This window comes from Xyrauchen texanus, chromosome 3 (assembly GCF_025860055.1).
Source record: "Xyrauchen texanus isolate HMW12.3.18 chromosome 3, RBS_HiC_50CHRs, whole genome shotgun sequence".
Lineage (NCBI taxonomy): Eukaryota > Metazoa > Chordata > Actinopteri > Cypriniformes > Catostomidae > Xyrauchen > Xyrauchen texanus.
Window position 1 is genome coordinate 16,683,900 of NC_068278.1, and position 24,779 is coordinate 16,708,678.

Here is a 24,779-nt window from a genome sequence, read left to right on the forward strand (position 1 = left end):
TGTATATAAATAAATAAATAAAAAGGGTTCTATTATTTTTTCAATTTATTTTAATCTAAATGTGATTTCTTTATCATTTATATTGACTCTGGAATGAAATATGACCTGTGCATGTTCATAGACTGGAAACGATTTTGTTGTTACCTATATTATCTATATTACAGCGCTACAATTGGGAAAAAATAAATAAAAATAAGCTACATAAATATATTAATGACAAATTCCTAAATCAGTTTTTAAATCACAGGTCTAATGTCACATGTAAATAGGGCAGAAAATGCTTTTGCAAATGCTCTGCAGATAAAATCAGTGAGGCTAGCTCTACGGGAAACAGCTTGACTTAGATCCAAGAAGCAAGCACACAAAACAGGCATGTAGACAACACAAAATACTAATGCCAGCCCAGTTCATAAAATAAACACTATTTAACTTCAACTCTGCAGATCCACCAGCGGATCCAAAAGGGGGTGCTATGTCACAAAAAAAATGTATGCTTAAAATGTTAAAATCTCAGAAAACACAAGTCAGGCATAAGTCAATCAATTTTACATTTACGTTAGATAAAATAACAAAATAAGACCTGAAAGCATTCGCTTTGCAAATCAGCGCAACTTAGAGGTCATGCGGTAGAAATATTAATATGAATATAATTGGCTTTCAAATAGCATTTAAAAAGACAAATCATATATCAAATGAAAGCTCTCATTCACAGGAATGACTGAACAGTTTATTTTGTTGCCCTAATACCACAATTTGAAAGATTTTCAAAAAAATTCACAAAGTGAAATATGATATCTGTAAGACTTCAAATACAAATGACTCTTATGCACCATACCTGCTGCTGTATACCACAAAGAGCTAAAAACTTTACCTTGGGTAGTTTTCAAAAAAAAAAAATAATAAATCTTGTCTGTGAGCTTGCTTATGTGAAAAATCCAATGTAATATCTAAAAATATGTGATCCAGCAGGAAAAGCATGTAAAAAAAAAAAAATCATTGCAAATATATGTTATCAACTATTGTTCATAAAATGTTATACATCTCAGCTTTTGAATGACACCTAGATTGAGATTCTAGATCACGGTGCCCAATACGTCGATCGCGATCTACCAGTCGATCGCAAAGGCAATGCTGGTAGATCGCGCAAAATGTAAATGTACTTTAGTTAAATTTTAATAAAAATAAATATAATGTCTTTACATTATTTGTCAACCTCACCATGGCAAAGACATGGAGAAACGAATATGATGCTGCTTTCAAGTTGAAGACGATTGATCTGGCTGCTGCACGGGGGCTTGGTCTTAATGAGTCGATGATAAGACGCTGGAAACAGCAGCGTGATGAATTGACTCAGTGCAAAAAGACAACTAAATCTGAGGCTATTCAACTCCGACACCGAAGGAGATGACTTCAGTGGTTTCATGTGCACAAGAGGAGGAAGATAGTGACCAATGACTTTCTTGGTAGGCTACTATTTACTGCAAATATTTTATTACAAGCCGTGTGTGGCAGCGGGGGCGTGGTCAAGCGCCTGTCCATAAGAGAAAAGCTGTAAGGGCACTTACACCTGTGCTAAATTATGTCTAACACCGGTGTCTAATTTCAAGTGCCCTGCTTCACGTGTCCTTCTTGGGAAAACTGTCACACGGGCACCAGTGTGACAGTTTTCAGCAGGGCACTTGGTGTTCCAGGTAAGGCTTTTAATGGCCACAGCAATGTTTACAATCAATTTTATAAAGTTTCTTAATTCTTCTATGCGCCAACACTAGACTGACGTGTGCGTTATGCCGCTCTCCCCATGCTTACTGAAATTAGACACCGGTGTTAGACATAATTTAGCTCAGGTGTAAGCACCCTTACCACTTTTCTCTCCCAGACGGGCGCTTGACTACATCCCCGCTGCCACACCGTGTTTCGTTAAAGCCTATTTATTTTTGTTACAAGCCGTGTTTCGTTAAAGCCTGAGTAAAGTTAACTTGTTTCAATGTACCGGTAGGCACCTGCGGCTTATAGACAGGTGCGGCTTATTTATGTTCAAAATAATATTTTATTTAAAAATCAGTGGGTGCGGCTTATATTCAGGTGCGCTCAATAGTCCGGAAATTACGGTAATTAGAAGATGAATTCCATGTAGGGATACATGCAGTAGTCCCAACAAGCATTTTCTTATTTAAAATGAAACTGTTTTTTTTTTTAGTTGGTAGATCTTATTGAGTTGGTCATTTAAAAGTAGATCATCACACAAAAAAGTGTGGGCACCCCTGTTCTAGATCATTTAGAGGCTGAAGTATTCTACGAAACATTGGGGTGGTGCATGAACTGAAAAATAGACTGAATGTCCATGGACGAGCACATCTGTAAGGGCTAAAATCCACAACCTACTCTACATTTCAGATCTACATTTTGTGACTGAAGGTGGTAGAGGGAAAACAAATATTTCTAGCACTTGATGACATCTAGTGGAATAAATAAGACTTTTTGGAGGGAGATGGTGTGAACAGAACTAGAATTAAATGCTTACAAATAAAATAAAATATATATAATTTTATTAATTTTATTCATCATTATATTGTAAACATCTAAAATATTATTTATGAATAATTTGAGTCTTTTATATTTAGGGGGTGTTCTGAAAAAACTAGTTTCAGAACTACTAAAAAAATGTCAGTGTGAAAAAGTGCAGGCAACAGCGCAAAAATGCTCCACAGTTGAAGAGGTGAACATAGGTAAAGATGTTGCAGTGTGACACAGTATACATTTTGTACTGTGTATTGAATGGTCATGTAAATTTAAATATGTTAATAGCCTAAACTTATCACATCATAGTGTGTGTGAATGTGTGTGGTTGGGCTTCGCTTTTGGAGATATGCCAGGTCTTTTTGTGTCTTTAAAATAAGGCAGTGGGCACTGAATTAGTGAGTCTTAGGAGGCTGTAGAACAGTTTGCAGCTGCTACACAAAAAAGTGAAAAGTGTGTGTAAAAGCGGAGAATTGAGATTTTTTTTTAAATCTAATTTGGGAGTTCATTGGTACAGTCTAATAAAGTCATTAAAATCATACGCATGGATTTCAACAAACTAGGTATTCAAATATTGTGTATTTGTGTATCTCACCCTACAGGTCTTAACCAATGCTCTTTATTGTATGTCTAAATATAAGTTAGACCATCAACTGAGACCAGATAACTGTGTGATATGTATTGAACTATACCAATGAATCCCAAGGAGGAAAGAGTTGTTAAAGCGTTTTAGAGCCCAGATGGATGGTGAGGTGGGGAGGACACTGATGAGTTTATTAGTGGTGATGTACCTGGACCCTCGGATCTGCTCCAGCTCTGAGGTTAATCTGGCACTGTGCTCCTCCTCCTCCTGCAGACGTCTGCGAAGTGTGCGCAGTTCTTGCTGAGCTTCCACCTTTATGTCATTAGCAACCACCACTGCTGTCTGCAGGTCGGCCTGGAAACGCCGCCACTCTTCTGTCTCATCCTAAAAAATGTAATGTACACACATGCACACACGGCTTTTGTGAGTTCATTGGGCAGGTCATGGAACTGTCATTTTCAATCACTTAGACTGATATGCACGACAAGGTAGACTGCAATCCAGCTTGCGGTCGCAGCTCATAATGTGCAATAAAGAAGACCGTTCTGGTCTCAAACATACAGCAATTTTATGTACAGATGGAATACACGATCAGTCACAACATTAACACCACATGCAAACATCCATGCAATTATCCAATAAGCCATTTGTGTGGCAGCAGTGCAGTGCATATAATCATGAGGATACGGGTCAGGAGCTTCAGTTAATGTTCACATCAACCATCAGAATGTGATCTCAGTGATTTGGACCTTCACATGATTGTTGGTGCCAGACGAGCTGGTTTGAGTATTTCTGTAACTGCTGATCACCTGGGATTTTCACACACAACAGTCTCTAGAATTTACTCCGAATTTTAACAAAAAAAATTAAAACATTCAGTGAGGGGCAGTTCTGTGGACAGAAATGCCTTGTTGATGAGAGAGGACAACAGAGAATGGCCAGACTGGTTTGAAAAGACAAAGTTTATGGTAACTCAGATAACCACTCTGTACAATTGTGGTGAGAAGAATAGTAGCTCAGAATGCTATTCTGAGATGTGGGTTGGCGTTGTTTTGGTGACATGGAGCTACACAATATTAGGCATGTGATTTTAATGTTGTGGCTGATCGGTGTATATTTTGTTGGAATTATTGAAACTGTCATCAACTGTCAAACTTGCTGGTTATGCTGGAGTTACTCATGAAAAATACGTAAGAATATATATATATATATATATATATATATATATATATATATATATATATATATATATATGTGTAAGAAAAAACAGATAAACAATTGCACCTTCATCTGTTTATTCATGGCTTTAATTTGCTTCTCCAGCTCAGCATTGCTTTCTTCCAACCTCCTGGTTTGATCTGAAACATATTGTAAAAAAAAAAACAAAAAAAACAAGCAAACATTAAAACAAATTAATCAGAAGCACAGAACTATAGTGATCACAAGTAACTAGGAAGGATTTGAGACAAGCACAGCTGCAACAATGTTTGTCAACTGCATTATAACAATTCCAATTGACATCGTTTTCGAAATTCCATACTCAATAATTCACACTCCCAAGAAGACATTCCCATAGTGACCGATTCAAATAAGTAACAAAATGAAATATGCAGAGAAACTCAAACAGTTGCTTGTGATTAAACTTTACTTGACTACTTCATCTGTTAAAGAGTCATGCAATATATAGTAAACACTATTTACTCTTAAGAGGCACATTAAGACCCAGCTGCCCCCCTCACTAGACCCACTGCAGTTCGCGTATCGTCCAAACCGTTCAACAGACGACGCCATCGCCACCACCCTCCATCTGGCCCTCACCCACCTAGATAAAAAGGACTCATACTTTTGAATGCTGTTCATAGACTTAAGCTCAGCATTCAACACAATAATTCCTCAGCACCTGATTGGAAAGATGAACCTGCTGGGGCTGGACACCTCCCTCTGCAACTGGATCCTGAACTTCCTGACTGGGAGACCTCAGTTAATCCGGATCGGTAACAGCATCTCTACCACCACCACCACACTGAGCACTGGGGCCCCCCAGGGCTGTGTGCTCAGTCCACTGCTGTTCACTCTGCTGACTCACGACTGTGCAGCAATGCACAGCTCGAACCACATCATCAAGTTTGCCGATGACACGACCGTGGTGGGTCTCTTCAGCAAGAACGACGAGTCAGTATACAGAGAGGAGGTGCAGCGGCTAACGGACTGGTGTAGAGCCAACAACCTGTCTCTGAATGTGGCCAAAGCAAAAGAGATGGTTGTTGACTTTAGGAGAGCACAGAGTGAACACTCTCCGCTGAACATCGTTGGCTCCTATGTGGAGATCGTCAAAAGCACCAAATTCCTTGGTGTTCACCTGGCGGAGAACCTCACCTGGTCCCTCAACACCAGCTTTATTACCAAGAAAGCCCAGCAGCATCTCTACTTTCTTCGAAGGCTGAGGAAAGCACATCTCCCAACCCCCATCCTCACTACATTCTATAGAGGGACTATTGAGAGCATCCTTAGAAGCTGCATCACTGCCTGATTTGGGACTTTGGCACCGTTTCGGACTGCAAAGCCCTGCAGAGTATAGTGAGGACAGCTGAGAAGATCATCGTGGTCTCTCTTCCCTCCATCAAAGACATTTACAAAAAACACTGCATCCGCAAAGCAACCAGCATTCTGGATGACCCCACACAAACTCTTCACCCTCCAGCCATCTGGCAAGAGGTACCGAAGCATTCGGGCCCTCACGGCCAGATTGTGTAACAGCTTCTTCCCCCAAGCCATCAGACTCCTCAATACTCAAGAGACTGGACTGACAAGTGTCCTGAGTTGCACTTTAATTATTGTCACATTATACCTGGCTGCTACCTCAATAACTGCTATGTGCATAGAACAATATCCCATAGTACGTTATGTTTACATTTGGCATTTTTAGAAACTGTCATCTTTTTGCACTACTGTGTACTGGTCGGCGCTGCACTGTCTCTCACTGTGCCTATTGTCCTGTTAATTTTTTGTAATATATTGTACTGTCCCGTACTTTTTGCACACGTTTGCATGTGCACTTTATATAGGTATGTTATTTAGTCTGTGTAGTCTCATGTGGTTCTGTGTTTGTCCTATGTTTTTTTATGTAGCACCATGGTCCTGGAGGAACGTTGTCTCGTTTTGCTGTGTACTGTACTAACTGTATATGGTTGAACGACAATAAAAACCACTTGACTTGACTCTACACAAATAAGGGCTGTTACAAGGAGCTATTTGTAGTAATTTAGTTCATAGTAACTGGACAGACACAGGCTAAGGCTGCAATAAAACTGTAATCTGCTGCACGAACTGTAATCTGCTGCCTTCCCTTGGCTTAGAGAAAAAAAGAGAGGTAGGAATACAAACTCATTGTGCATATGAGTCCTGCATGAAGCAGTATGGCTGGTTTCTGAGCTGGAGAGATCGAAGTACCAAACAGCTCAGTATCTGAATCTATCTAGGCTGCCAAATCCAATCAATGTGTTTCACTAATCACAGCAGACTCCAGCCAATGTGTGTGTGTGTGGGTTTGTGCGTGTGTGTGTGTGTAAGCCTTTAGATTCTGCCAGATGCTGCAGTATCTTTAGCACTGGCTGGGGGAGAGCAGTTAAACACACACAACATGGGCGTTTAAGTAAGTAGGCATATGAGAAAGAGAGAAACAGGGACAGAAAGGGTCTTACTCTCCAGGTCCAGAATGTTCTGGTTGGTGTGCAGTCTAACCGCCCGCTGCTGCTCCACCTGGTCCTCCAGCTCAAATATAGTCTCTTTCAGGTCCTTGATTTGGTTCTCATTATCTTGGCTTTTCTCCTCTAGAGCGAGTGTGTAGGCTTTATGATCTTGTTCCTGTTTCTCCACATTTTCCAGCAGCTGCTGTCTGTCTGCCTCCACCTGCACCCAAAAACATATACGATTATATGACGGTTACTTTTTTAAAGCATAGTAGTATAGTATAGTAGTCTTTTATTTAATAAATCTCTGATCAGGAAATTATTTTTCTAGTGTAAAGATCATGAATGAATACAACCCACGTGATTGGAATGTTATTGTATCTATATATTTTTTGTATCAATATATATACATCAATATATACAAATCAGCCAACATTAAAATTAGATGCCTAATTTGTGTGCTTTGCAATTCACAGGCAGTTGCCGTAATAGCTTTGGGAGACCACAAGATGCAAGGCATCACAACATAGAACTGGTATTTTAGAGCTCCTTGCACAGGATGCATACACACAAAGGTTATGGAAGTTTTTCTACTTTTTCAAGAATGAAAGTGACCGAGTTTGCAGGAAAGTGTATTAAACTGATTTAACTGTGTAAACTGAACGATTAAAAATTATTATACAAGTTTTCTGTATGCATCTTTGAAGAGGTTTCATTCAAGCTGTCAAACCACAAAAAGACATACTTGTAACTAAAAATACATTGTGTATGCTATATTAAAGATGCTTGTTCACAATATATCATCCAGTGATGGCTAGAGTAAATAATCTTTTTCATTTTGGTAATGATCTGGGTCGAATTTAATGGAAAACTATGCGAGTTTTCATAGAAAATTATATTTTTACATTTTAGAATGCGCCATGTCGACCACCAGACACATTTGGTGTGCAACCCCTTTTAACATTTTTGAAAAAACAAAGACTATTGTGCAACAGGCAGCCCTATTTATATCAGAAAAATAAGAAAAGTAAGAAATAAGACAGGTCCAAAACAGTGGCACAAGCCGCATATGTGCCTCCTGAACGCAGAATGACACGCTTCAACGTACCCGAGTGCCCTCAGGTCGATCCTTACTGCACATTCAAAAGCGCAGAACTAGATATTATTGTGAGTACACATCTAGTTCAAGACATCAAGCAGTTTAAACCTTTTTAACTGCAACTATTAATTTAAACAGTGTCAGACAAAATCAATAATCTCTCCACAACACTACAAATATGGGAATATTACTCACAGCTGAGTATTTAAAGTCAGAAAGTGATCTGCATTTAAATGTATCGTCGATGCAACACTTTGATGACTGTAACAGCATGCGTAAAAAGATTACAGTGAAGCATTAAATAGACAAAACCTCTTGCTGAGGGTTTTACAGTGCTGACTTATTTACTGTTAAGCACAGCAAGCTATCATCATGCAAAAATGCTCTCTTGTCCCTCATTTCATTTGATAATTGTGTCTCCCATTAAAACCATCAATCAAATATTAATGTTAGTAGTTGACCCCTCTAATCGACTAGTCAGTTAGTCGACCACTCTGGCACATCCCTAAATGTACTATTCTAAGATCTTGACATGACAATGATGGCAATAAAAATTATATTAGGGAAATAATAGTAAGGTGCTGTACCTTCGCCAGCGCACCCTGAGCACACTCAGTTTTACTGCGTGACTGCTCTAGCTCTTGTCGTAGCTCCGTGCAGCTGACCTCCAGCTTGTCTCTGTCTTCATGCGCCCCTTTGAGCAGACTTTGCAACTCTGTGTTATCACTGGCATTGTGCACCGCCTTTAGCTCAGCTACCTTCTGCCTCTCTGACTCCACCTGTGCCTTCAGACAAAGATTCTCTGATCTCAGAGCCTCTGTGGCCTGTTGCAGTTCCTCAGCTTTCCTCATTGCCTCATCTCCAGCAACCTTCTCCTTCTCAAGACGCTCTTGAAGAAGTTCCACCTCTTCCTTTAAGCTCTTCACAGATGCTTGTGCCTCCTTATGTTCCTTTTCCAAAGCTCTAAGACTTCCTGCCAACTGCTGCTGGATGTCCACCAGTTTCTCTCTTTCAAAGCAGGAGCTCTCCACCTGCTCAGCCAGTCGCTGCTCAAGCTCTGCAGTTCGAGAGGCACGAGAGGCCTCGGCTTCTTGACTCTGAGCTTGATCTCTTAGCCTCTGAAGAAGAGATTCATTCTGTTGGGCCAAGAGTTCCGCACTTTCACGTTGCTGCTGCAGGGAGGTCTGTAAGGGGCCCTTCTCCTCTGCTAGACGCTCATTTTCAGCTGTTAGTTCTTGGACAACCTGCTGTTGGTCAGCAAGCTCCTGTAGAGTGGCTTGAAGTTCTTCAGCCGTACTGTGGTGACTGTCTTCCATCTTCATAATGAGGTCCTTCAAGGACTCCACTGAGATCTCATTCACCACACCACTGGAGAAAACACCCTTAATGCTGCCACTAACCGAGTCTGAGCATGATGGAATCTTCTCAAACTCTGAGGAAGGTAATAGAGAGCTTTTGGTGGTGTCACTACATGATGACACTGAAGTTTTAAGGTGGCTTCCATTGACTGCACTGATAGTGGCTATATCAGAAGTGTTGTTGTCTGGCAAAACCCCATTAACTGAATGCTCGAGTGGTGTTGTGATGCTTGTGTTATTTCCAATAGATAAGGATGTGCTCTCCAATGCAATAAGCTTCAGCTTTAAAGCCTGGTTCTCTTCCCGCAAGGTTGCCAACTCACGCTGGAAACGCCCATTCTTTTCTCTCAGTTCCCCTAAAAGCAGCTGGATGTCACCAGGCTGTGCTGATGTCCTCTCAACCTCTGACATCTCTTCCACCATCCCCGCCCGCGATGAACCTTTTCCATCATGTCGCTGAAGCTCCGTCCGTAACTTACTGATCTCAAACTCTTTGGCTTTGGCCTCAGCCAGGAGCTCCCTTACCTGACTCTCCAGCAGGGTCTTGTCCAAAGCCACAGACTCTGCTTTGGTCTTGACAGATCCACGGGAGTGCTTGGCCAGAGTGGACAGGCTGGATGTGCTGGCACTGGTGACCATCTTCTTGGTAGTAAAGCCTTTCTGTTGGTCACGTAATGAGAGACGTTCTCTGGAAATTGATTGGGGGACCTCACGAGGAGCTGGGATCCCAGATTTTTTGGTTGACTGGACACCTGGATTAAGAAAAGACAATGATAGGTTTTGTTAGTGATTGATTTCTTAGTCTCAGTACATTATGTACAACACTGATTATTGTGAAAATTACTCCCTAAAGCCAATCCTTTTGGCAGCCCAATAAATCATGTGATAAAAATGAATGATGCTTTCTTATAACTAAGTCATTAGAATTTAATGACAGTATGATGAAACCATTTCCTGTCCACATCACATTTCTCAGGGCCATTAAGATCAGATATATGTGACAAATTTGTTCTCATTCCATTGCTAAAAGCCTGGTGTAATTGTGTAAAAGGTCATTCATTAAGTCTAAGAGTGATGACTGGACAGAATGTGTTTTGTTTTATCACATTCAAATGGCCACCAGGCACTGCCTAACAGTACTTTAGCCATAGCTGCACAGCAGAAACAAGATCACTGGCATCTGTGTGGCATCAGGGCGGGTGTGGGTGACATATACACCCTCTCTTTATGCAGTTTGCAACAAGAGGTTCATGTGAGAGGAGAGGCTGGTAAATGGATTTTTGAATAATCAGCAAAAACCTACTTGAAAAAATGTTGGACTGAAGCTAATGCCTTGCTGCAATACAGAGAATGTTTCTGAGTGACAGAGTTTACAAAGAGCCTGCTGTTCCTTAAGACAAAACAAAATTAACCCAAAGGGCATTGAGACAGAAAGCAGGGTAGAGAGAGATGGGGTAAAATAAACATAGATGGACACAACTTCTAACACAATGACACCACCTAGACTTATGGAATGCAAATCCACATGATTCCATCCCACTCAAGATTATTGCACATATGCACACAGGGTTATTATTATAAACAAACAATATATTGACTTCTAAAGTCCAGTTTTGTATTGTCTAATTAATGCTTTACTTGTCTTAATTTGATTTTTCTCAGAAAATATTTATATATGAATTAGTTACATGATATGCCAATTAATTAATAAAATAAGTGAATTGACGGCCCTTGTAAAAACTGAAGTTAATTATACAGCCACTGCATGATATGCATGCCAACCTCACGTCCATACAGTGTGTAGACCCATAATGTTATCTATAGTTAGCAACACAGGCTGTTTATATAGCAGCCTATCAGTGTGGGGTGCCTTTTAGCAAAGAATGATTTTAAATAAGGCATGATACATTTTCCCTCTTTCTGTCTGCTATCACTCTGAGTTGCTTTTTCTGAGTGACAGTGCAGAGTTATACAGTCAGATTAATCTATTTGAGGTTTCCCTTTCTGTCAAAGAGTTGAGACTGAATTTAAACTCCCCCGAGATAAACTGCTAGGACCAGAGACCCTATAAATCTATAATTTACCGCTTCCTCACTCACTATACGCCCCCATGAACACAGATATGTCAAAGACAGAACCAGGACACACAGTCTTGCATTATACAACATTTTCATCACATACATATTCATCCTCAACAAAATCCCAACATCTTAGAATTCCTTCTTATTTTCAGACTAAATAATGGGTTTTAGAGTAGGAAATATGTTACTTTGATGGACACAATAGCATTCCTGTTGAAAAGACCAGCTTAACCAGCATACAATTTCCATGCTGGTCTAGGCTGGTTATTACTGATTTGGGGCTGGTCAAGCTGGTAGACCAGCATAGCCATGATTTTCATGCTTCTGATGAAGCTGGATAAGTTTGTTTAAAAGCCTGGTGAGTACACTAGCCCACCAGCATTCCATTCCACACAACATAAGCTGGGCAACAGCAATGTTGATCTTTTTTCAGCAGGGATCACACCACCACTTACCAGAATAGCTTATAAAGTTATAATATTTTAGACATATGACATACTCCCTGTTATTTTTGGTTCTAAGAAGTTCACTGGGCAGCCTGACACTAGGGCTAACCCCATACAATCACATATCGATATATCACTATACTTTTCCTTATGATATTGTATTGATACTTTAGTTCCCCGTCTGTCACTCACTTCGACGTTGTGTCGAATGAAGCAACACTAGGGGACTTTCTTCAGTGGAAGAAATAAAGGACCTTCTTTCTCAGGGACGGGGCACCCTCTGGCATCCGTGCCACGACCTCTGGAACCTCCACGTCTGGCCCCTGGACAGGATGCGGAAGATCTAAGTGGCCTACCACCTGCTGTTGTAGACACGATCAACCAAGCCAGAGCTCCCTCTACCAGGCATATTTACATCCTGAATTCATGAAGGTTTGAAGGTTTATGTAGCTGCCATATCGGCTCACCATGGCGCAGTGGACGATAAGTCCCTAGGGAAGCACAATCTAATTATCAGGTTCCTTAGAGTTGCCCGGAGGATGAACCCTCCCAGGCCATGCCTGTTCCCCTCATGGGATCTCTCCATGGTCCTTTCAGGCCTTCAGAGACCCCCCCTTCGAGCCGCTAGAATCAGTTAAGCTCAAAGCCCTCTCCTTGAAAACGGCCCTCCTTCATCATCCCCTTCCATCAAGAGGGTTGGGGACCTGCAAGTGTTCTGTCAGCGACACTTGCCTGGAGATTGGTCTGGCAGGCACCCATGTCGTCCTAAGACCGCGACTGGGCTATGTGCCCAAGGTTCCTACGACCCCCTTCAGGGACATGGTAGTGAACCTGCACGCGCTGCCCTGGGAGGCAGCAGACCCAGCCTTTTCATTGCTGTGTCCGGTGCATGCTTTGCGTACCTATGTGGACTACGTGCAGAGCTTTAGATGTTCTGAGCAGCTCTTTGTCTGCTTTGGTGGACAGTGGAAAGGGAACGCTGTCTCCAAATAGAGGCTTTCCCACTGGGTCGTTGACATCATCGCCTTGGCCTATCACACCCAGGCCGTGCCCTCCCCCTTGCAGGTGTGGCATCCTCGTGGGCACTGGCCAACGGCACCTCCCTAGCAAACATTTGTAGCGCAGTGGGCTGGGCAACACCCAATACCTTTACAAGTTGGTCTCATCCCTTGTTCTCTTGGGTCCGAGCACATAGAACTCGGGAATGCAAACGTCTGACTGGGTGTTCCGCTTGCACATAGTGCCTTTCCCCTCCACTGAGGTGATCACGTGCGCTCTTTTCGCCCAGGAGAGTCCACTAAACTCCCGCTCCCTGGATGTTCTTCCTCCCTAGCCCTCTGGTCCATGAATTCAGCGGAGGAATTCCCTGACCAGACCAGGGAACACTATGGGTACTAAAATTACTCTGTACTCAGTACACTATGGGTACTAAAATTACTCTGTACTGGAATAGGTGCTCCACAGGATGGGCCTTTATGGATTAATCCCCCTGTGTGTATTTTCCACGGTCCGGTCCCCCTACTGGTCGATCCGCATCTCCCTTGGGCAGTCCCCGCTGCCCCCTGTTCGCCGTGTTTGTAGCAGCAACTCCCTCGCAGCAGGTAGGATCTACCACCGCACCATTTCCATGTGGCCTGAAAACCCACGTGACGAATTTCGCCACAATTTACCTCCACCCAACCTGGGCAGGTGGTGGACTTTGTGGAGTCTTTTCCCCCTGAAAGAATAGGAGTTGGAAAAGAACGCCTTCCCACGTGTGATAGTATTAAAATGGCCCCAGCCACTTTAACTCTATGTGAGAAACATAGAGAGAGAAAAGGCTTGGCCTGCTCCCTTGCTTGGCACGTCGCTTTGTTCCCTCCCTCCGGGATGCAGGGAACCTGAAAAGTTTATGACGATTTAGATTTTTTGCCGTTGGGGAAGGGTACATGCAGTCTGATGCAGCCTGTTGCTTTGGCATGCGACTGCCTGCCCGCACCTGCGTCAGCAGCTCACGTACACAGTTCAGCATATGCCGTGATTGATGACTGTTGTAACCTCCATTCCCTGATGGAGGGAACGAGACATTGTGTACCCCCCGGCCACGACGCTGAACCGAGTCACTGTAATGGCCGAAACCTTATTCTCGGCTCCTCAGTGCAAAACCTGAATGAACAGATGCACGATTTCCTCCTTTTATACCCGTATGTCTGGGGGAGGGACATGCAAATTCTGTCTGCCTAATTCTCATTGGCCTTTTCTCAAGTTCAGAGGTAATGGAGGCCTTCAAGAAAGTCCTCTAATGTCGCTTCATTCGACACAACGTCTCGTTCCCTCCGTCAGTGAATGGAGGTTACAACAGTAACCTAGACGATCCTTATATCAATACTCTTACTACTTTCTCATATTGATTCATATGTCAAACAGTTAAATAATGAAGAAGCAGGTCGACTAAATAAGCTAAAGCGCTTAGACACTTGATTCCGAACTTTACTTTTTAGCCCACCAGCCAAGGAAAAAATATCAGCCAGTCAGATTTCTTACCAGACAATTTTTTCAATACATTTGTTTTATTGCATTTTAAAAAAGGATTTTACAGACATGAGGGGCAAATAAACAATACTGAAAGCATGTTTAAACTTAAACTGCTTTTTTTTTTTTAAATAATTGTATTGTTTTGATTTATTATTTTATATTTTATAGCCAGATAGTCCATATTGAATTCTTTTTCAGATTATTTCCTTATTACAACAAAACTAAATTTGTATTTTAAACTACATATTATGAACAGCCAGTAAGTAACTCTCATGAGTCTCCTGAGCCTGAAGTACACGTAACACAGTAACAGATCTTTATTTATTTGAAGGGAGTTTGGAGAATCTCCAACTGATTCTTTAATTCACTAAAAAGAGCCAGCTCATAGAGCCGTTCATTTAGGAATTGGACAACACTGGTAGCGCTGTAGTTGTTGATTCACTAAAAAGAATCAGCACATAAGAATACTTTCTTTGGGAATCTGACAACACTGTCGTGTGTTATGTCTCATGCTGTAGATTCAAAAGAACCGGAGTAATTTGGCTGGGAATCGGTCTACTCTGGTAGAGCATTATGTCTCGGTTGAAGATACACAGGGTACTTCTCATTTCTGAAATTGTGCATCCTTGTGTTTTCCTTTGTGTTTCCTTTCCTTGCTTCCTAACTCCACCCTTAGGAAACGAGGAAATGATAGAAGGAAAGGAAGGGAGGACAGAGGAATCGAAGCATGACACAGCTGCAGTATATCGGAGCGCTTGCCTTTTATGTTATCGAAACTTTATTTATTAATATATTCATAACATATCCAAATATTTCAAGATGCACTGTTGAAGTATGTGAAAATTATGGTTTATTTAACTACAAAGGTGATGCATGAATTAAAACTGTTGTGTGAGATGTGAAGGGGGAGGAGAATTTATGCGTGCATCAGGTGCTTCAATCAAAAAGTCTTCCACGTAGGATGCACCAGTGTTTCATCGCTTAATCTTGCTCAGCAAGCTGCCTCTGTCCTCGATCCTCACTTCCTTGTTGTGCATATTTAGTCAACTGATACTATGTTCCTAATGATGGTGGACTTAAATTGATTTTCAGGTCACATGCTAGAGGAGCGAGGATACGAGGAAGCACAATTTAGGAAATGAGAAGCACCCACAGAAGCAGTGGTTGCTGTGGCGCTTAATGATAGTACAGGAACTACTATCAGCATTTTATTCTGGTTTTCTGTCCGCATCGCCAGAAGAATGTACGTTCAAGAACTGTTAACGAAACTGAACAACATGAAAATTATTTGGTTTTTGTGGTGGTGGGTTATTAAAACATACTCGCACATCTACTAGAAATGCAAAAATGGTCTTCCCTTCATCCCAAAGTAACGCTCCTGAACATTGCCATTGGATGTGTCTCGTTTTTGAAGGCTGCATGACAGCACGCCACTCTTTAACAAGCATAAGCGCCTCGAGTGAGAAGGGAACAAAGTCCCTCTGGAAGGGATTGCATGAGGTACATTTTAGGAAATTTATGAAGAAAAGAGAAAAGAAAATATATTTTACAGGTGTACTTTTAGTCTAATACTTTATTTTAATTATATATAAAAATAATTATACATATTATACACTCTGCACCCATCTACAGAGTTACTTTAACTTAGGAATTAACATTTCTTGCATTTGAACATCATATTTACGGGCAAATTGGCGCAATATTTTTTAGAGTTGTGAGTGCTCACAAAGTATACACCTCATGCATCCTCCAAATTCCTGTGAAAGAAAGTCGCATTCAAAGGCTGCATTCGAAGTGTCCTACTCGCTTTTCTGAAACGAGACAGCCTCAATGACGTATGTGGCTGACAAATGCGACCTACGGAGGACAATAATTGCGCGATCGTTTAATGGTAAATGTTATTTGTCATTGTGGGTTCATACACGCATTTCTGTCACACTTGAGATGATAAAATTAAGAAACACAGAACATTAAAGTTCTGTCTTCATGTGAAATAAGGTCTCATGGGTTTAATCGAAGAGCCTTGTGATAGAATTTTGGAAAGAAATATTTTATACATATAATATAATATAATATAATATAATATAATATAATATAATATAATATAATATAATATAATATAATAGCTATTCAGGTTGGATGGGTTACAACAACAACAATGTAAATACAAAATGGACCAAGACTAAAGTTGACCAAAAAATAAACAGATATTTTAAGTATTTTTAATATTTTAAATATTTTTTAAATGTCATTCATACGTTTTTAAAAGCCTTAAAGTAAATCATGTAAAAGTTAAAAATAAACAAATGACTTCTTAAGGTTTATGAAGCATACATACACCTGACAAAAGCATGACAATTTATATGGCAATTAATTATCATAATCGTAACAGCCAAAAAACAGACAACTAATTGTCATAATCACAATTATTTGTTTGACAATTTATCGTCAGCCAAATTTCATAATCGGGACAGCCCTAGTCAAAAAGATTTTCACGTAAATTTATGCTTCATGGTAAAATGAAAACATGCTCTCTTCACATATCAATTGCTGTTCATGGCTACATTTATTTACTTCATGTACCAGTGAAAGTCCCTGGTTAGTGTCAGTGGGACAATATAGGCCTTGTCTTTTGGTTTTAGAGATTAAGAATGGCCAAGGATTCAGACATGCAGCTCATAGTCTTGTCTCTAAACAAAGCTGAAGCTCTTTTTTTCAACAAAGAATGCAGGACGCTATAGACTTTTTCTCTCATCGTTTTTCTCTTACACCACACAATTGTCTTTTTCTGCAAAATGACAAATTTTGCTTTGATGTAAATCCTCTCAACCCCACAACATTTCTATCTTATGTTCTCTCTTTGTGATTTCTCCTTTCCCTCTCCCTTTCCAAATACAAAAATAGGAAGTTTTCATAGCCAGGCAAGCATAAGGGCAGCCAAGCACATAACTTCAGAGTCAGGAAGTGCTTGTCTCGCACAAGAGTTAAGGTTATTTGGTGTGTTCATTAAATTAATTGTGGGTCTTTAGTTCCGCTTAACTGCCAGAGTGTACCATCTGGTGATGTCAAAAGTACCGATACTTCAGTATTAAGTCGATACTAAAATAAAAAAGATGTAACAATACTAGTGTTTCTACAGTACCGGGCCAAGCACCGACTCAATTCAGTCCCCGAATGCACCAACTCAATTCGGTCCCTGGATGCAGTCTGACTAACACAGGGTATGAAATTATCAACCGACAAGCGCCAAATGCTGGTCAATTTTCTATTGGCAGGTGATAAATTCAGACCCTGTGGATTTATCTCACAATTTTAGTCGCAATCCGATTATGATATAGTGATTATAATATAGTGATTATAATATAGTGAGCATCACAAAGTATTGAACTATGAAACATTTATCACAGTGTGTTTCTTATTGTGAGGTAGTTGATGACGCCAGTTCTACTTGACAAAAAGTTTGCTGTATAACGAGCAATGAATGAGATTTGACATTCTCCTTCACATTGGCGTGTCTAATGCGTGCACAGTGCCATTTCTCCGCAATCTCATCTTATTGCACTGTATGAATCACTCCTCTTCTGAACTAAACTATTCTGTCACCACTGACTTGTCCCATTGTGCCATAGTACATGCCAAGAATCATACTGACATGTTTCAGTCCAGAATGGATAGTGGGAGTGGGCCTTTTTTCTAAGTTCTTAGGGCATTACATATTGTTAGTTAAGTTGTTTAGATTTGTTATGATTTTGTACAGCTGCAAATGGGCAATGCCGTCTGAGACTAAAAACAAGTGCAGAAAACTTATATCGGTGAATAAAACAAATTTTATATGTTGGCTTATTATTGTGTCCTTTTATGACCCAGTGTAATTATTGAAACACAAAATGTACTGCAATTGAATTATGTAATTATATAGTCTGCAGACGCTGCGTGCTTCACAGTGAATGTGCGCACTATTCTGTCATCTACTACATTAGGAATCAAATGAGTGTGTGAGCATTTCTAAGCAGCCGTGTTAGTCAGACAGCGTGCAGGGACCGAATTGAGTCGGTGCTCGTTACTACAGGTACTGTAGAAACACAGGTATTGTTTTTTATTTTAGAATCGACTTGATACTGAAGCTACACTCTGGCAGTTAAGCGGAACTAAAGACACTCAATTAATTAATAAGCACACCAATTAACCTTAACTCTTGAGCGAGACAAGCACTTCCTGACTCTAAAGTTATGTGCTTGCCTATTTTTAGTATTTGGAAAGGAGAGGGAAAGGAGAAATCACAAAGAGAGAACACAAGATAGAAATGTTGTGGGGTTGAGAGGATTTACATCAAAGCAAAATTTGTCATATTTGCAGAAAAAGACAATTGTTTGGTGTAAGAGAAAAACAATAAGAGAAAAAGTCTATAGCGTCCTGCATTCTTTGTTGAAAAAAAGAGCTTCAGCTTTGTTTAGAGACAAGACTATGGGGGAGCTGCATGCCTAAAACATTGGGCATTCTTAATCTCTAAAGCAAAAAGACAAGGCCTATATTGTCCCACTGACACTAACCAGGGACTTTCACTGGTACATGAAGTAAATAAAATGGAACACCACAGTGAACAGGGTTTTGTTTTCTATAGTGCCAATTATGCACTAACGTAAGCTTGTTTAGTGCATAAAACATGGCTTCTCTCAAATAATGAACTCACTGTTGGCTAAGCTGCAATTTGAGGAAAGCTAATATAATTGTCGAATGATGTTGTTTTGTTTGACATGACAGCATGGGGTAAGTCCAAAAGGAGAAACCAATGAAAGCTAAAACCAACAGTTCAAAATGCAATAATGTAGCCATGAACAGAAATTGTTATGTGAACAGGGCATATTTGTGCTTCATTTTACGATGAAGCACAAATTTACGTGAAATTTTTTTTGGGGTTAGACTAGGGCTGTCACCATTTTGAAATTTGGCTGATTACTAATTGTCAAACAAATAATTGCGATTATGACGATTAGTTGTCTGTTTTTTAGCTTTTACGATTATGATGATTCATTTTCATATTATTTGTCATGCTTTGGTCAGGTGTATGTATGCTTCATAAACCTTAAGATGTAATTTATTTATTTTTAACTTTAACATGATTTTCTTTAAGGCTTTAAAAACATGAAATTAAGACAAATAATATTAGAAATATTAAAAACAAATCAAAATACTTAAAATATCTGTTTATTTTTTGGTCAACTTTAGTGTTGGTCCATTTTGCATTTACACTGTTGATGTTGTAAATGTAACCCATCCAAACTGAATAGCTATTATATTATATTATATTATTATTATATAATACAACAGTTAGTTCCGGTCCTTGAATCTGATTGTACGAGTTGTTCCATAAGCACTGATGGACACCATCAGCACTTGGAGGCTTCACTGTGTGTATCACTCCCCTTGTGTTCGTCATCCTAAACTAAAGTGTATGAGCAGTTCAGATCTGTTAAGAGCTAATGTAGGCTATGTGTCTCTTTTTACATATTTACTATGACCCACTTGGTGACATGAAGTGAATCCGTTAGTCATTGTTTACATAGAACAGCGCTCTGTGATCGCTCGAAAGCTGACAGCATCTCTGCTTGTGAGTGGCAACTGGTACACATGACCGTACAGTTTTTCCTAATTTTTTTTTTTATTGACTTGTTCATTGAAATTTTGTATAAAAGCAATATCACACTTGCAATCTTGCAATTATGGACCTACATCAGCACTGCTGTGATTCGGACGCAGGTGCCATAGGTAATCACAGCAGTGCTGATGTAGGGCTATATCGCACTCTTGCTTGTGTGATATTGCTTAAATATTATATTACATGTATGATATAATAGTAAAATATTTCTATCCAAAATTCTTCACTTTCACAAGGCTCTCCAATTAAACCCACAAGCCCTTATTTCACATGAAGACAGACCTTTGATGTTCTGTGTTTATTCATTTTATCTTTGCAAGTGTGACACAGGGCTCCTCCCTTAGATTATTCTTAAAAAATCTAACATCCTAATGCTGTCTTTATTATGTGGTGCAGTTTCAGGTTTAATTGTTAAATTAATGTATTTCTGAATTTGTCTGGTAATATAGATCTATGCTGTGAGGAAAAAAACTCAAATGTTTTCAGCAGAAATGCATCCTTTAATTACACTTCCCTCTCAAACAGATCATAACTGCCACCCTTAACTGAGTAAGTTCCAGTAAGGCCAGCCTAATGTTTTCCAGTGAAGTAAATGTAGGAGCAACTGCTGAAAAACAATTTCTTGTTCTTCCTGTTGTCCAGCTAGTGCATTGATATGGGCACACCGTAGCTGGTTGTACACATGTACTGTAGGTCCATATAAAGAAGAGAGACAGAGAGCCCTGCTGACATTCCACTCCACATCCTGTATTCAAAAGGAAAACAGACTCATTGACTTTCCATGTACGTCAGAACAGTGACACACTTTAGCCATCCTGAATGGTGATTGTGGCCATGATATGATAAGCTGAAGTCTGTTATGATCCACAGATGACAGGCAAAATGACACAAATATCTAAGCTGTTTGTCAGAGGGGCCATTTATTCTGAAAACTTTTTTTTTGCATCCATCTGAATAAGGATATTAATGAAGAATCAATGATCGATTATTTGTTGTAAATAATTTGATTAAGCTTATCAATTTCAGTAATCATGCCAGCAGATAAAGAAAAGACTCTCTATACAGTCATTTAGTCAGTTAGAGGGCATACTGCTGCTTGCATGCTGCATGTTACACCCTGTCAGCAACAGAATAAAAATCATCCTTCACAGTGGGGCTCAATGTTATCATGAAGCATTTCTCTAAAAATGAACATTACATTTAATTAATAAACCATGATACTGTGTTAAGTACAACATGACAACAAGCAATCTTGATCCTCCCTGTATCATCCACATCAACAATCAAGTCAGTTCTCGCAGGGAGAGCATGAGGTACATTCACTGTCACCAGTATAGGGGTACGTTATATACTGTATTCACAAAGCATGTTATTATTTCACTTAATTTTAAATAAAGGTCTGAAATTTCCCACAACCTACAACATGAAATTCTAATCAACTTGAATCTATATCTTCTATAAATGTAATTAACAGTATTGCATTAACAGTAAATTATGTGAATGAATTAAATCAACCTGAATGTATTCAAAAATACACTAAACTGAAAATATATTAGGATGAATATGCCTAATATAGGCATTTATAAAGTGTATTAATTTTAATTATATATAAACAGTAGGCTATATGCACATACTTCATTTCATGTTTTCACATTTTCATTAGAATGGTTTGTCATTCAAGCTTTGCTTGCAGAAAACTATGCGTCTTGTATTTTTTAAGTTCTAAGCTGTTCGCCACTTACAGTTTATTATTGTTTATTATTAATCGCGTTTCATTCATTAACAGTAATAAATGTCGATTAAGAAAATTTCTTGTGCAGCCCAAATCCTTTTTTTCCCCCTGTGTAAACATTATTGATAGGTAAAAATATTGATTTACCGATGCATTGCAATCTTCATTTGAACAATCTCGATATCAATATTTAAATCTCAAGATTGATTTTTTTCTCTATGCGTAACCCTCCACTACAATGAGAGGAAATCACTCACTTTCGCAACCAAATTTCACACTATATGTCTAAAATGTATATAGTTGGCAACTGTCTGGTAAATGTTTACAATTCACCAGTAATTGTGTAGTATAGTGGTGCTATCCTTTTACTGCATGTTAAGAGTAAAAGTTGTTCCCTGTGTGTCCAAAGACGCTACTCATTTGTCTTGAATAATGTTTCTTTTAATACACTTTCTGTTCTTTACAAGTCAGTTGTTGACCAAAAAAGACCATTTAATTCAAATCATGATATGATAAAACCATTTCTAGTCCTCTCTCACTCCTTAAAACAATGCCAGGTTTGTTAAAGTGACAATACCGTTTCTTAACACGTGTTCTTTAAATCAGTGTAAATACTTGTAAATTGTATAAATTATTAATTAAACAACAATCATGTAACAAAAAAATGTATATTATAAATCCTATATCATTTATTGATAAATTGAATAAAATATAACTTGTATACTAATACTAGTATATTATCATACTATACCTAGTTAGAAGATCCGCTGTATAATTAACAGCATTAGCTGGGAGAGAATTTCTTTCATATGTAAGCAAAAGTGACATTATAACTTATATACTTATAACATATACCCATTTGAATATATATCAATTCTAATTGAAGTCCGAATCGAATAAAGAGCATGCGAATCAGAATTAAATCAAATCAGATAATCTGTATCTATAACCAGCCCTAGCAAACATGCAATAGATACGACTTTATGCTGTGTCTAGCTGTTGTTGTTTTTTTTCAGCATCTCATTCAGTGCTGGTATCATAAGCTGGGTTTCCATCAAAATGTTTCGACATTTTTAATGTGCATTGCGCGTTTCCATGAACTGTAAATGCGGATTATCTTGAGGGAGCCTGCCTTTTTTCATGGAGCAGCTGAATGACCTCTTTGCTTCTTTGAGAGTTGAATTTGCTGTAATAAAGCAATTGTATATTATTTTATTAAATGCTGCCAGGAGATGTTGCAGAATAAGTGCAATAGCTTACAAAATGAGGGCTCAAATATCTATTCCCATTCGCAGACAGCCTCCATAAACCTGAGAGCACCCGCGCTCAAAACAGTTCTGGTGGATGATTGTGAGGACCCACTTTAAAGATGATCCGTGTGTGAAGCACTTTTGACTAACCAGGGCTACATTTGAAGAATTGTGTGTCATGGTCGGGCCTTTCATGTGCCAGTCACATCAAGCTCTCGCACACCTATACCATCCGACGAGCGTATTGCCATCGAGCTTTACAAATGGCCATAACACGTCTTCCTCGTGCAAATAAGCAGTTTCCATCACTTTAATGCGCATTTGCACTAAAGAGAAACTCTTGACAATCCACCTCCTCCTAGTGCATAACATTTTATTTGAATTATGCAAAATATTTGAGAGTTTATTCACATATAAAGAGTTTCCATTCAGGATTTCTTATGCGCATTTTGAAAATAGTAGGATGGAAATGCTGCGATATTAAGATTTCAGGCTCTAATTTGTCACCTCTCTGACTCATCATTATTTTCAAACATTCAGGCTTCTCCAAAATCTTGAAATTACATCATGAAATGACATCATGTGGATGTGGTTGCAAAGTTATACATTATATCTAGAGCATAAAATGTGTCAGAGTGAGACCTAGTCCAGGATCCATTTTTTCACCAGCACATTTATATTTGTAAAATTATTAGCTAAACATAAAATCGACACTGAACCAGCACCTCTGAGTTGCTTTAAGAATCTGGCTCGAGCTAAATTCAAAATACATGACTCATGGTTTAAAGCCCAGCCCATTTAATATTTTACAGTTCAAGCTACAGTGGAACTATTAAAGGGAGATCTGGTAATTTTCCATGGGTTAATTTTTCATATTTTGAAACTTTATAGAAGTGGAGGAGAAGACTTTGTCTCTTAAAGAAGAATGAAGTGCATGATGTCACAATGGCGAGACAAAGAGACCCAAACAGTTTAAAGGATTAACCAATTATAACTTCAGAAAATCCAGGTGAAGTGTGGAGATCCCGGCCCCGACTGCAGTAGAAGGTGATGGGTGTGCTTGTCGATGAGTGCGTGGTCTGAGGAGTGTGTTAGTAGGCAAGTGTAAGCGTTGTTGTAGTCAGGAGCAGATTCATGCGGAATCCTCTGTTGAAGAGATGTGGATGAAGAGAACAGGCGTATAGCAAACTGGAAGGCAACCACACTCACGACATGTGGGCAGAGATGGGTGACAAAAACAAATACACGAGACAGAACCAACTAGGCAGAGAGAGCGAGGTGAGTTACTTCAACACCAAACAACAATCTAGCAAAGAACATGACACAATGAAGGGCTTAAATCAGCAGCGAATTAGTGGAGAGACAGGTAATTAGTGGCGTGAACAATCATGCATGCCGTCAGCATCAGAGACACATGAGGGAGAGAAATAACAAAACAAACAGAACAGACCTATGAACTTATCATAAACATGACTGGACCAAGAGGGGGCTGGTAACTGAGTATACTCGCTACTTCAGCCGCCCCCTGCATCGCTCCTTCTTCCCACGGGATTGAGGAAGACCCGGCTAGAGATGGAGGCAATTTGGGGATGGCAGCTCGGTTTCGCCGGGTACATCCCCACGAACCACCCACGCCCTCTCATTAAGGGAAATTGCCTAAGCAAAATTTACCAGTATTTTCAAAAGGCTCGCGCAGCCGAAAAAGGGGAAGTAGAGCCGGCGTATTCGCCAGGGTCAGATGCAACTGAGCTTACGGGGTTCTCCGTGCATCACACGGACAGAACTAAAGATCTCTCGGGAAAAAGCAGAGGAGGGGAATATGTTTTACGATCAACGATTCATGGTGTGATCGAA

General features: G+C 39.6%; 1 protein-coding gene across 1 annotated transcript in view; it reads right to left on the reverse strand.

The window, feature by feature from the left end:
* Positions 1-24,779, reverse strand: part of specc1 (sperm antigen with calponin homology and coiled-coil domains 1) — a 185,509-nt gene that overhangs the window by 107,911 nt on the left and 52,819 nt on the right. Inside the window, 4 exon segments of the mRNA XM_052097994.1 lie at positions 3,309-3,484; positions 4,385-4,458; positions 6,802-7,009; positions 8,476-9,998. Coding sequence (XP_051953954.1) covers positions 3,309-3,484; positions 4,385-4,458; positions 6,802-7,009; positions 8,476-9,998 — 1,981 coding nt within the window.